Source organism: Rattus rattus, chromosome 17 (assembly GCF_011064425.1).
Source record: "Rattus rattus isolate New Zealand chromosome 17, Rrattus_CSIRO_v1, whole genome shotgun sequence".
Taxonomy (NCBI): Eukaryota; Metazoa; Chordata; class Mammalia; order Rodentia; family Muridae; genus Rattus; species Rattus rattus.
In genome coordinates, this window is record NC_046170.1 from 27,303,393 (window position 1) to 27,316,059 (window position 12,667).

Genomic DNA, 12,667 nt, shown 5'->3' on the forward strand with positions numbered 1-12,667 from the left:
ATAATTTATATTTATCCAGTTCATCCGAATGGGACGAGCTTAATGGTTTCAGTCTCACCAGACACCAGGAGAGCCTTCTAAGTCTGCTTTGCAAGGGCTCAGCCCAGATGACACAGCCTGTCACTTCTACATGGAGGATCCACCCTTTGGATGACTCTCCACCTTCCTGCCCCAAGTTTCATCTTCCCTGTAACTGTCTATTTTTGTTCATTCCCTGGAGAAAAATCTAACTGTCCAGTTTCTTCCCTATCTGCACGTTCCAAACATGGCAAGCCCACGTCACATATCCACTATTACTCTCCTATTTTCACGACTCGTGGGTGTTGTTAGGGTGACTTACAGCCGTGTTCCAGCAGCTGCCCCACTGAAGCCCACCCAGCAGCCACAGCCTGCTGGGCCTCAGGCAGGGGTGGGCTCACATGGGCCTCGTGTGAATTATGCATTACACAGTTCTTTTCTCCATCTGGACTCTAGACTAGATAAAACCGTCATTTGTTCTTTTTATCTCCGTCTCAGTGAACTTCAGTGACCCAAACACAGGCTTTACCCACAGCCCTTCCCATTCTACTGTGGACACCCATGTGTGCACTGACTGCCCTTTGGCAGCTCTATGGGTAATTTCTCCTGATCGCTTTGAGGCTTGATCCTGTTCGTCTGATAGAGCGTTAGTTGACTTACTTTTTGTTGTAGCATTTTAAAATTTGTGAACATTTTAACCCAAGGGGTACACTTGAGAATTCTCAAAGACATCCCAGGTGTTTAAGGAAGGACCTGACAGGCTGAGTTATGGTACCTGGGAGGGTAGCCAGGGCTACAGTGAAACTTTGTCTCAAAAAAGCAAAGCAAAAGGGAATTGACAGCTGGGCGACACTTGTTGGCATTAACTTCCTTAATACGTACACTCACTGGGGCACTGCTGCACGTCTCTCAGCATCCCGTCCTTAGATAACTCTGTTAACCTGTTGCCCCGTGTGCTTAGGACCCCCTGCGGCAGCAACTGAAGATCATTTATTCCCCTTGCTTTTGAAAATAACACAAACCACTAGAACGCAGACATAAAAACCAAGCCATTTAATTGTATCTTTGAAGGTAAACAATACATGGCCTTGGACCCCAAGCCCTAAGAATGCGAGTTACAGGTCCAAAATGTGCTGTGGTCTGGTGTTCAGGGGGGTCGGAGCTCAAGTGTTGGGTGGCAGAGTGTGGGATCCATGAATTCCATTTAGCAATTATGAAAATTCCCACCAACAGACCCCTGAATCTTATAAGACAGGAAAAAATTCCTCTTAAGGATAAAAGGAGAATGCCAAAGATTACGTTGTTCTCACAATGGGACACCTGAGCCACCGTACCCCCAACTCATGCAACGGACGCTGTAGCATAGGGCTGAGCTCGGTCCTTCTGTCCATTCATCTCCACAAAATGCCACAGCAAGGGTGACCAGGGCAGAGAGCGCTTGTCAACAAGCACTGAATGTGACAAAGGACCCTCTAGTGGCACACGGAGTTAAGTTTATAAGATTTTAATTTACAAATTAAAAAAGCTACACGATTTACTTTTTCTCCTTTTTCTCCTCTTTCTTCGCATCGCTCTTCTCCTTCTCCTTGTCGTCTTTTCTCTCCTTCTTGCTCTCCTCCTTCTCCTGTCCCTCCTTCTTCTCCGCATCGCGGTTGGCAATCTTGTTGTTGATGAGGTTATGCAAGGCGACCACAGAGCGGATCAGCGAGGCCAGGTACACCACAACCATCTGGTCATTGGTCTTCAGGTAGAAGGCCTTGACGAACTCCTGCAGGCTGGCGTCCGGCAGCAGGTTGAAGACGTCCTGCAGCTGGTATATGATGTGGTGGTTGATGGGTAGCTTGCCGCTGGCTACCTTCTCCAGGTAGGTCCTGATATCCAGGAGCTTGGAGTTCAGTCCCTTCAAACCATGGACCTGGTTAGTGATCCTCTGAGACAGAGTCCCCACTGTAGTGTCCTTGATGTCCCTGCAACAACCCATAAGAAAGGCAGAAAGAGCATCAGGCTACATGCCCACAAATGGAGGACTGTCTGGGACAACAGCTCAGATCTACAACAACTTCCTGGTAACCTAGGTCGTTGGCAACTTTTATTTTTAATTTTGCACATGTATGTGAGTGTAATACTCTCAGAGGCTGGAAAACAACATTGCACGGAGCCATATTGGATTTGGGCCTAGCCGCTTTTTGACTGCATGGTTCAAAGTGACTCTGGGCTGTTTGGCCACAGAGACTCACCCCTAAGATGACTGCCATAGTCTTAAGATTGTTGGACAAAGCCTCTCCCATGAATTTACGGCACAGGAAGATAACATTCAAGGGATGCCTCAGCTCCCTTAGCAGATACCAGTTATCTCCTCAGTCAACACCCAGTGTCTCCACCACCTGACCTCATCGCTTGACCTCTTTGCCTCCAGCTATCACTGCCTATACCCTCATCTCCCCCTCCTTCATATTTCACAAAGGTCACTCCCCCTACCTGAAAGCCTTAAAAGCTGTAACGTTCATCCCAATAAAGGAGACCTTGACAACAGAATCTTGCTTGGTCTCCTTCTTCTCTTCACCCCCATTTTGGCCCACAGGTAGAAAGCCTCTTCGGGACCCTGGCCTCAAATTCAGAGACCCGCCGGCCTCTGCCTCCCAAGTATTAGGATTCTAAGTGTGCACCCCCACCCCCACCCTGATTTACTTCTTTGTCCCTGTGTGTGCGCATGTCTGCTTTCCCACATGTGTGCCACATATGTCCCTAGCCCACGGAGGTTAGAAGAGGGCATGAGATCCCTTGGAACTAGAGTCACAGGTGGCTGGGAGCTGCCACATGGGCGCTGCAAACGCAACCTGGGCCTCTGCAGGAGCAGCCAATGCTCTTAATCCCCACCAGACTCACCGTAACAAGTGCTCCACTCCAACTTCCTCAGCTTCCTCTGCTCCAATCTCACTAGTTACGTGCTCAAAAGTTTTTGATGTTGGTGTTCCATCCTGCGAGAAGAGGCTTAACTATTGTTACTTATTTTCAACAAGCCGACTGGCACGTTTCTCTTCTCATACCCGAGTCTTTTGCAGCCAGTCGGCCCGTGTCATGGCTATGAGACGAAGACTTCCACAGCAATGGTGGGGTCAGGTTCACTTTGAAAAATAAGCCCTCAAGGCTAAGACAGACCCTGCTGCTAGCCTGTTTGCATGGTGCTGCCACTACATTGTTCTCTGAAGAAAGCTTTCTTGTCAAGGAAAATTGGGGCATTCCCTCAAGCCCACACTGGTGGGGTGGGGCGATGCTCGGAAGACTCAGGTTAAGAATTTGGTTATTTCTAGAATGGAAAATACAGAATACCCGCACTTGAGGCACATTCATGCCAACACATTTAAATTAACCACGTACTGTCCCCTGGATCACATGACCTAGTAGTCCCAGTGTGACAGAGAGAGTAACTAGAGGTTAGAATAAAAGCATCCACTGAGGGGCTGGTCACTCCACCATCTGGTGACTCAATGGTGGAGCATTCAGCCCTGTTGCCAACAGAGGCCAGGTCCTTTTATGAGGGCTCCACTAGTTTGGCTAAGTGAGGCCCAGGGCCTTGGGCAAGTCTCTCAAGTCAGGTTACACACTGGATCTGCTGGAGTGTGGCTGGTTCTCATATTATTCAGGGCAGCATGGGGACTCCCTAAAGGTCACTCTAGTCTTTGGACACTAGGATGGCCTGAGAACTTCAGGACAACTGGGTAAGGAACCAGGGGTAAAAGCTTTACTGCCACCAAACAACATCTGGACCTAGCTCCTTAGGGCTGCAAAAGAACAGGACAAGGCTTAGTGCAAGGCTGGGAGGGCACCACCCTAGAACACCCTTTTCAAATCCTAAAGCCATATAGAAAGAGGTATGACACTCTTAATCCCTCCTGACTCTGAAGACCAGGCTCCTTGGACACCCTGATAAATACTCTGTGCCCATCCCCCAACCCTGCTACATCAGGCTTTACCAAAGAGCTCCAAACCAGCTTTCCTGAGGATAGAGAAAGATTGGCTACTGCTCAGTGCTCTATTCAATGCAATCCCAGCCACAAAGATCACAGGTCTCACCATGGCGCTGTCTTGCTACGTTTGAGAACCCAGGGCCTGTCTGAAGGACTCAGTCTCACGAGTGCACTGCCCACTGTACTAGAGCAGAAGCCTCCCAGACCTCCCTTCCCCTCGCTGTGAAGGTCTCTGAGGTGTAAGCACTGAACTGCTTGGTCTCAATGACAACTCTGGGCTTCACCTCACTCACTCACCAAGGCTTCAGTTTCTTTACTGAAAAAGGATGGCAGGTTCCTCAATCCTTTTCTAAAATTTGATGATTAAAAGACTCAAGGCTGGTTTGCTAGCCAGACTCAACCTTCTCTTTGTTACAGAGAAAGAGTTGTTGAGTTGAACATGGAAAGGAAAACCAAACCAAACCAAAAAGCCCCAAAGTCCCCCGAGAACCTGCTAAGCCGTTCTGCAGCCCGAAGCAGGACTTACGTCATGAACTTCCTCCACTGAGATGTAGGCTTCGGTCGGAAGCCCCAAGTCTTTGGGCTTCACGTCGATAATGACCAGTACCTGGCAGAGAACACAGCTTAGCAAGAGCCTTCCTTTTTGACACAGGTACAGCTTCAGGCCTTCTTCTGACTACTCACACCACTTCCCTCATTCAATCAGAAACAAGCCGGATGTTCAGCGAAAGTAAGCTGACATTTCATGTGACCCAGTCATCTCACCTGCCCAAATTCCAACCTGCACCCACTCCCCCAGATCTTTTTTTAATTTACACTTTTAACCTTTAAAAAAATTTACACTTAAACACTGCATTTTTTCTAGAGACGGGGGGGAGGAAGAGGGAGGGGAGAGAGGGAGAGGGAGGGGAGAGGGGAGAGAGGAGGGAGAGAGGGAGGAGAGAGAGGGAGAGAGGGAGAGAGAGAGACAGAATATACAGAATTGTGGGAGTCTCTCTTCCTAGTGTGGGTCCAGGCGGAGACCTTGTACGTTTGGTGACAGGGTCTTTCCTCACTGACACAGCCACCTTGCTGGCCCTCTAGGCATTCTTCACTTCGGTTTCCTCATTTATAAAGACAACATCCAGTTTCTGAGAGGATTAAGTCAGATATACATGGCACCAGCAGGTGCCATTAAATATACTAAGTCACACCAACTTAACACAGCTCCACATTACTGCTAAAGGCTTTGGAGACACAAAAGCAGGCCTGGCTACCCAGGCCTTCTGAGGAGGCTCTTACTTGAGTAGGGGCAGAGAGCATCAGTGTTCTGACGACAGTGTACTTACCGAGTTGGGGCAGTATCTCTTCATGAGTTCATTGATGGCGATATCGTTCTTGTGCAGTTTGGGGCCTGTGTGGTACCACCCAACTATTCTTTCTCTGGCTGGGAAGCAAAACCTTAGTAAGTTTTAATTATTTCATCAAGATCTGTGCCACCGACTCAGAAACAGTAAGAACACCAGCACTTACTTAGGCTTTCTACCTTTTTGAGAATTCCAGACAAAAATAAATCTTGACATATCTGTGAAATCTAAAACTACAAAACAGAATTCTAAGAGAGTGAAGCCTGGAGACATCTGTCTCCCAGACTTGCTTAGGGTCCAGTCACACGTGAGGTAACAGCCATGGGTGTGGGGTGGGTAGGTGGGCCCAGAGCCGCGTGTGCAGCACTCAGTGGCGTCAATGCACCTGGCTAGCACTGAAGCTCCAGGGCAGGCAGCCTCCAGGGCTAGCACAGCCTCCAGGGCTAGCCCAGCCTCCAGGGCTAGCACAGCCTCCAGCCTGGGTGGTCTACACAGCCTCAGACTATGACTGTGGTTTATTTATTCTACCTCATTTCTCTATCACTACCAGTCTATTTTCACTTGGTCCAGCTAAGTGAATCAATCCTTGACAATATACAGAGACCAGATTTAAACACACACACACACACACACACACACACACACACACACACACTCAGACTTACCATTGACCTTCTTAAACATCCCATACATGTTTTCCAAATAATCATGGTCTAAAAACCAGACAGAATCATCTTTGTCATCTTCATCAAAAGGTACTAAAGAGAGAGAGGAAAAAAAGAGAAAATAGAAAGACTTTACCTAGGAGCTAGAAATTCAGTCACAGAGGAACCTCAGTGGTGTCTGCCTCACTATGTAAACTGTCAGTACTGCCTTCATTCAAAACCTCCACATTTCCAGCTTCTCTTAAAACGCTAAAGACTTAGGTACTCCAAAGAAAAGGCTTAAAAAGGACACACACTCTCTGACTTGCTCAAGGCCCCATCCCTGCACAGTCTTTTTACAGATCACAGACCCTCCAGCAACAATACACTGAGCATAAATGTCCTGGTAAGCCAGGGTTCAGGGTACAGTCTGTAGCAGCCCTTGCACTCCGACAGCTGAGCTGAGGAGCTACAACAGAGACCGCGACTTAAAAACAGCCACTCTCTGGACTAGTGCAGAGCCACTGGTCTCCCTTTCCTACATATCAGCAATTCTGAAATAGGGTCTTCAGGCTGGAGTGAAACATGTTCACTGTTTTGTAAGTAGAGACATTCTAACCATGCTCAGAACAATCAAGAGCTTGTTCTTTACCTGCAAAGCTGTTGGATACATCAAGGACTTTCTTTTGCCATGATCCCAAAAGCACACCAACAACCCGCTTCTGGTTTCCAACCTTGCCGATTCTGAATGAGAAAAGCAGTGGGTCAGTCTCCCACACTAGTCAAAAGCGGATACTCGCTACTCAGTGGCAAGTATCAACAACAAAGTTACAATTTAGTTTATGTGGGAACTAAGGTCCACAAACAAATGTAACAGGTTAGTTCCCAGACTAAAGATAAGGAAACATATCCCAACACACACTGAAGCGATACTTTCTAAAGATTTCAGATACTTGCTTGGAGAAAAAGTCACGCCTATTTTTCTGTCTCTCAGTTTTCCTTTAAACTCTCTCCCTCTTCTCTACACTGAAATCTCTCCAGGGATGAAGACCTAGAGAAGCACCAGTTTTCTGGTACAGCCAATTAGCCCTATAACATCTGCACCATGCCAACCAGCTCCAGATGTACTGTATCTTCTGGATAACCTAGGGGCTCAGGGAAAGTCAGGCCACACTGGGAGAAAGGCTGGACTGGTGAGAAGGTTTTTGCTTTAGAACTCCCATCTCAAACATCCTGGATGATTCTTCTGCTAAGCAAAGCATATTACTCTGCAAAGAATTATTTTCTTTAGCTACTAGCAAATTATGTATTTGGAATAACTTAGTTTTCTGCTAAGGAAATGTACAAGTCGCGGTAAAACAAACAGTACACCGCTTTACAGCCCCAAGTTTCATGCTAGTTTAACTGTAGTGTTTTGCTTAACATGGAGCCTGTACCTTAAACTTACAGCACAGGCAGAATGAAATAAGGGGTTCTGTATTACTGGTGGCTATGTATTTCCCCCCTTTCTTTAATCCACTGAAAATACTTCAAACAATGAGTTTCCACACGGCAATGGACACTTCATCTATGGGTCTTAAAGCCCATCTGTTCTTTGATAGGATACCAGCAGTGTTTGTTCCGACTTGATTCTTACCAAGTGTTAAAATAAAACTGAAACAGTGCTCACCCCATTAGGGCCACTAGTATCCCAGGGGAGTAAAACTGTATCTATTAGGCCCACCGAGCCTGTTAAGACCCAGGCATCCCTAGCAATACAACTGAACCCAGAATCAAAAGCCTCTATCTTGAGATTGTTTTTGGCTCTGGTTGAGTTAGCTGCACAAAGCCTGGTTCGGACCAGGCACTAGCTCGACTTTACAGCAAGCACAGACTCCCTACTGGGTCTTCATATTTGTTAACTCAACTAATTATCTTGTAAAACTTCCGAACACGTGCAACAGGTCTGGCAGGATGAACCGCTGGAGAAGATAAGGGTGGCAGTGAGCTAACCAAGTGTACTGGAGGCTGGCCTCAATCTGCACCTGCCTCACTTTTAGAGGAAAGAGCTGGCACCTTATCCACATTTTAAAGGTACCATCCAACCAGAATCACGATTAGAAACTTGATGGTTTACGATCACTGCCTCATCCAAAAAATCGTCCATCGGGGTCTCCGAGACCAGAATTTCGGTGACAGCTTTTACAGGCACGGACACACTGAAACACTGTCCTAAACGGCGCCCAGCCGTTCTGGTAAAAGGCGCGGCCAAGGCGGGTAGAATCGTCCCGATTCCGGGCACTCAACAGGCGGGCCAGGCTCAGGAGTGGCGGCCTCGGCGGGGCTGCGAGGCTGTCAATGGGTTCGGAGCAGCGCGGCGTGGAGCCGCTGGGGTCGCTTACCCCCCACCCGTGTCCCGGGCCGCTGAGTTTATGCCCGGCGCGCCCGTGACTCAGCAGACCTGCGCCGTGTGGCCGCCACGCGCCACCCGCTCACCGGTTGAAATGATCCACCACACTGAGCAGCACCAGGGGGTGGACCACCACTTTCTGCACCGCCAGCTCCGGCATCGCGACACAGCCCGACCGCCGGCCCGGCTCCCTGCAACCCGCAAACACCGGCAACCGCAGCGTTACAGGCCGCTCCTCCAGGCCCCAGCACCTCCCCTTCCGGTTTGACCGCCACCGCACAGTCGACTTCCGCTCCCAGAGCGCTTCGCGCGCGTGCCCACACTGTCGCCAGGAACGCCATCTTGAGAAAGGGAAAGGGCTGCCTTGCTTTCTGTGGGATTTAGGCTAGTGATGAAGCTTGACTTGTCATTGGGCCTTGCCCTAGTTTTCTGCCTCAGTTGTTTTCCAGCTCACTATTTCTCCTTCTTGGAAAATTGTAGAAAAAGGTAGATAAACATACATAGTAACAGTTTATACTTCTACCAATCAAATAGTTAACAACTATTTAACTTTATTTATTTATTATAATTTATTTAACTTTCACTTCAAATCAGCATTGATTCAAAATTTCGCAGATGAGCTTCATTTATTTGTTTGTTTGTTTATTTTTCAGACAGTGTTTCTCAATGTAACAGCTCTGACTGTCCTAGAACTCACTTTGTAGACCAAGCTGGCCTCCACCTGCCTCTCCCTCCCCACCCCGCCCCTCCCCCCAGTGCTGGAATTAAAAGCATGTGCCACAAGGCCCAGTTTTTATTTATCTCTTAATGTTTTGTTTCATTACTTTTGAACTCAAGCCTTATAGAACACTGACTATGATTCCCTGATTTCAGCCTCCCAAGTACAAGGGAGGGAGCAAATGAGATCACACCTGGTTGAGAGGAGCTCTCAGTATTTAACACCAAGAACACACTTTGGGTGTAGGATTGGATACTTTGATCTACAATTTTTATAATTATCTATAATTTTTATAATTATGCTGGGAATTTTCCTTAATGTTCACTGTTAATCTAATGAATGCAATGACATTCAGGTTTTATTAATCCCAAAAGATTTGGGGAGAAAGACCACCAACCCAAATCACCATGGCTAAATTAATTAAAGCAAGCATTTTTTATTTATTTATTTTATTTTATTTTTATAGGTTCCCTGACTTCAATCCAATGGTTGGGTGTAAGTATCTGCGTCTGTCTTGGTCAGCTGCTGGTAGGGCCTCTCAGAGGACAGCCATGCCAGCCTCTGTCTGTAAGCACAGCATAGCATTAAGGCGAGCATTTTTATTTGTGTACATTGGCTGTCTCTTCCTAAAAGGGGGATGATTCAAGAAATCAGCAGTGGACATGAGAAAGACAAGGTTTTTATAGCTCAGGGGTAGGGGATTTCCAAATAGGGGATTTGGTGCTCAAAATAGGCAGGGTTCCAGGAGCAGAAAGAACGTAAGCATAAGTTTAGACATTAGTCTAAAGACATGATTCCAAGGTGGCCTTAACAACAACTTAAGGTAGTGAGAGCCAAGGTAGTCATGAAACCTTTTGAAACAAAGCTAGAGTTGCAAGAGGGTTGGAAATAAAAGGATGTTTTTCTGGAATAGGCAGTACAGAGCCATTTGTAGTTAAGGTAACAAGTCAGGCATAGCCCAGTGGTAAACAGGGATGAGCCTAGTTTGCCTTTATTATAAGATAAGCCTAGTTTGCCTCCTAAGAAGGAGGCAGGCCAGTTGATGAGTTTCTCTGTCTTTATGTGACTAATTACATAACCAGAGCTAGAAGAAAGTCATCCGTACCAGTTTTACACATTTAAGCTTAAGGTTTAAAGAGAAGAAGTATATTTCGGTATCAACTAGGAAGGAGAAAATGGAAGGCTACAGAAGAAAATAATGGGAGACAGACCTCAGCATGGTTATAGGCGGCAAAGTACGTTCAAATTCACTTAGGTATACACTTTGTCTCATTTTTAAAGATTTTGTTTACCTGGGTTGTGTTGGGACACACCTTTATTCCTAGCACTTGGGGGGGCAGAGGCAGGCAGGTCTCTGAGTTGACTCTAGCCTGGTCTAGAGAGGGAGGACAGCCCAGGCTACACGGAGAAACCCTGCCTGAAAACCTCCCACCCTTCCCCCAAAAGAACAAGGATGCTGTTTTTTATCATCCGTATTGCGTGAGTGTGATGTGTGTGTGTGGACGTGCAGATGGAGATCAGGAGACAGCTCTGTGGTGTCAGCTCTTTGCTTCCTTCAACACAGCCTCTAAAATAGTCTTCAGTTCTAAAGGTTAAGGGACACGGGCAAGCTGTTTTCATGATTACGTGTGTGTGTGTGTGTGTGTGTGTGTGTGTGTGTGTGTGTGTGTGTGTGTGTGTGTGCCCACAGAAGCCAGAAGAGCGTGTTGGATCCTTTGGTTCTGGAGTTAGACGTGGCTATTCGTCATCATGTAGGTTTGAAGAACCAAACTCAGGTTCTTTGGAAGAGCAGTGAGAGCCTTAACCTCTGAGCCGTCTCTTCAGCAGTGTTAAAGATGCCCCTGGCCTCATTGCTTCCCTTGGATTCTCCTTTTTATTATGTTTATTATTTGAGGTGTCATCATCTCCGTTAAAATACACAAAACTAGCCATGTGTGGTGGCGCCTTTAGCCCTAGTACTCAGGGGCAGGGGCAGGGGCAGGGGCAGGGGGCAGAGACAGAGGAGCAGAGGGGCAGAGAGGGGCAGAGAGGGGCAGAGGGACAGAGGGGGAGAGGGGGAGAGGCAGAGGCAGAGGCAGTGGATTTCTAAAATCCTACTTACTCTAGGCTACAGAGTGAGGTCCAGGACAGCCAGAGCTACAGAGAAACTCTATCTTGAAAAACCAAAACCAAACCAAACTAAAACTCACCAAAGTTTTAATGGAAGTAGACAGGGGTGTGACTTTCTTTAATGCCATGACTGCAGGTGGTTATTGTATAAGGTCCCTTATTAATGAGGGAGATGTAAAGAAAAGTGTGTGGGGGGTGGGCTGGGAGGTGGCTGACTTTTTCAGAGCTATTCTGGGAAACCTTATCAGACATTTTGGATTAAAGCTTTTCTAGTTCATAGGTATTATTTAATTTTTGTCTTGAAAATGTTAATGTAGCCAGGCGTGATGGCACGTACCTTTAATACCAGTGGAGATGGGTGGAGCTCTGTGAGTTCCAGGCCAGCCTGGTCTGCACAGCAAGTTTCAGACCAGCCTGTGCTAGTGAGACACTGTCTGGAAACTGTCAACGTAGAGCTGGAGATGAAGCTCAGTAGTGAGGGCTTGCCCAGGACACACGGATACCTGGGCTTAAATCCCAGCATGCCGGGCGGGTTTAACCTCCAAACAGAACAATTAACACATTTATTAAAGCTATATTTAATTTCTGCTTTCCCCCTTTGTTTGGAGAGAGGGTCATATTGTGTAGTCCTGGCTAGCCTGAAACTTACCGAGTAGACAAGACCTGCTTCTTCTGGGATTGTAGGTGTGAGCACCTCATACCCTCAAAATAAGGCTGAAGCCTACACTCTCTTTCTAGTCACACACACACGTTTAACAATGTCTATTCTAGGGAGCAGCAAGCGGGGTAGAGCGATAAAGCAGAGTAGAGATTGCCCACGGTGTCACCTCTGGATGTGACCAATGCTCTGGAGGAAATATTTAAAAGTTCTGAAGGATTCCGATACCAGAGTCTGCCAGTGTCCACTATGTCTCTGTTTTAGGGCTGGTGGACCTGACAGCACCCCTCACTTTAGCTTTTCATTCCTGCCTCAGGGATGCTAGGAAGCAGAGTTTATAATGTATGCGTTTTGTGGTGGAGTCCCTTGGTTGTGAGGAAGCCTGATCCTTGTACCTCTGAAGAATTGGGGTACTTGTACTCCGAACCTTATTTTAATGTGTTTTTTGATATCCTTCCTGGGTCCCTCGAACCCTTTCGCTAGTTTTCTACTTTGGGGAACTTTGCTTTGGGTTTTTTTCACTCCTTTACATTTTTTTAACATTTAATAATATAGCTTTGTGTGTCTGTGTGTGGGCATTCATGCAACAGTGTGTGTCTGTGTGTGTATATGGTGTGTGTGTGTGCATGGTGTGTGGTTGTGTGTACTGTGTGTGTGTCTGTGTTTGGTATGTGTGTGTGCATCTGTGTGTATGTATGTGTGTGTGGTGTGTTTATGTGTGTGGTGTGTGTATGTGTGTGGTGTGTGTATGTGTGTGAGGTGTGTGTGGGGTGTGTGTAGTGTGTTTATGTGTATGGTGTGTGGTGTGTGTATGTGG

The 12,667-nt window shown here is 47.0% G+C and overlaps 1 protein-coding gene across 1 annotated transcript; it reads right to left on the reverse strand.

Annotated features, from left to right (window-relative positions):
- Nucleotides 1-1,056: 1,056 nt before the first annotated feature.
- Nucleotides 1,057-8,637, reverse strand: Psmd7 (proteasome 26S subunit, non-ATPase 7). Its single transcript, XM_032887851.1, has 7 exons — nt 8,452-8,637; nt 6,629-6,720; nt 5,998-6,090; nt 5,315-5,412; nt 4,513-4,593; nt 2,905-2,996; nt 1,057-1,985 (listed from the first exon to the last, which is right to left on the reverse strand). Exons 1-7 carry the CDS (start codon nt 8,523-8,525, stop codon nt 1,553-1,555), a joined length of 963 nt encoding a protein of 320 aa, XP_032743742.1. The 5' UTR covers nt 8,526-8,637; the 3' UTR covers nt 1,057-1,552.
- Between the last annotated feature and the right edge of the window lie 4,030 nt (nt 8,638-12,667).

Excerpts from the sequence above, each read along its gene's own strand:
- Psmd7 (XM_032887851.1), bottom strand. The coding sequence starts at position 8,525 with ATGCCGGAGCTGGCGGTGCAGAAAGTGGTGGTCCACCCCCTGGTGCTG. Across the intron at positions 2,997-4,512 it reads CAGTGGAGGAAGTTCATGAC|GATGGAACACCAACATCAAA; the intron begins GTAAGTCCTGCT and ends CTCTTCTCGCAG. Across the intron at positions 1,986-2,904 it reads GGAGTGGAGCACTTGTTACG|GGACATCAAGGACACTACAG; the intron begins GTGAGTCTGGTG and ends GGGTTGTTGCAG.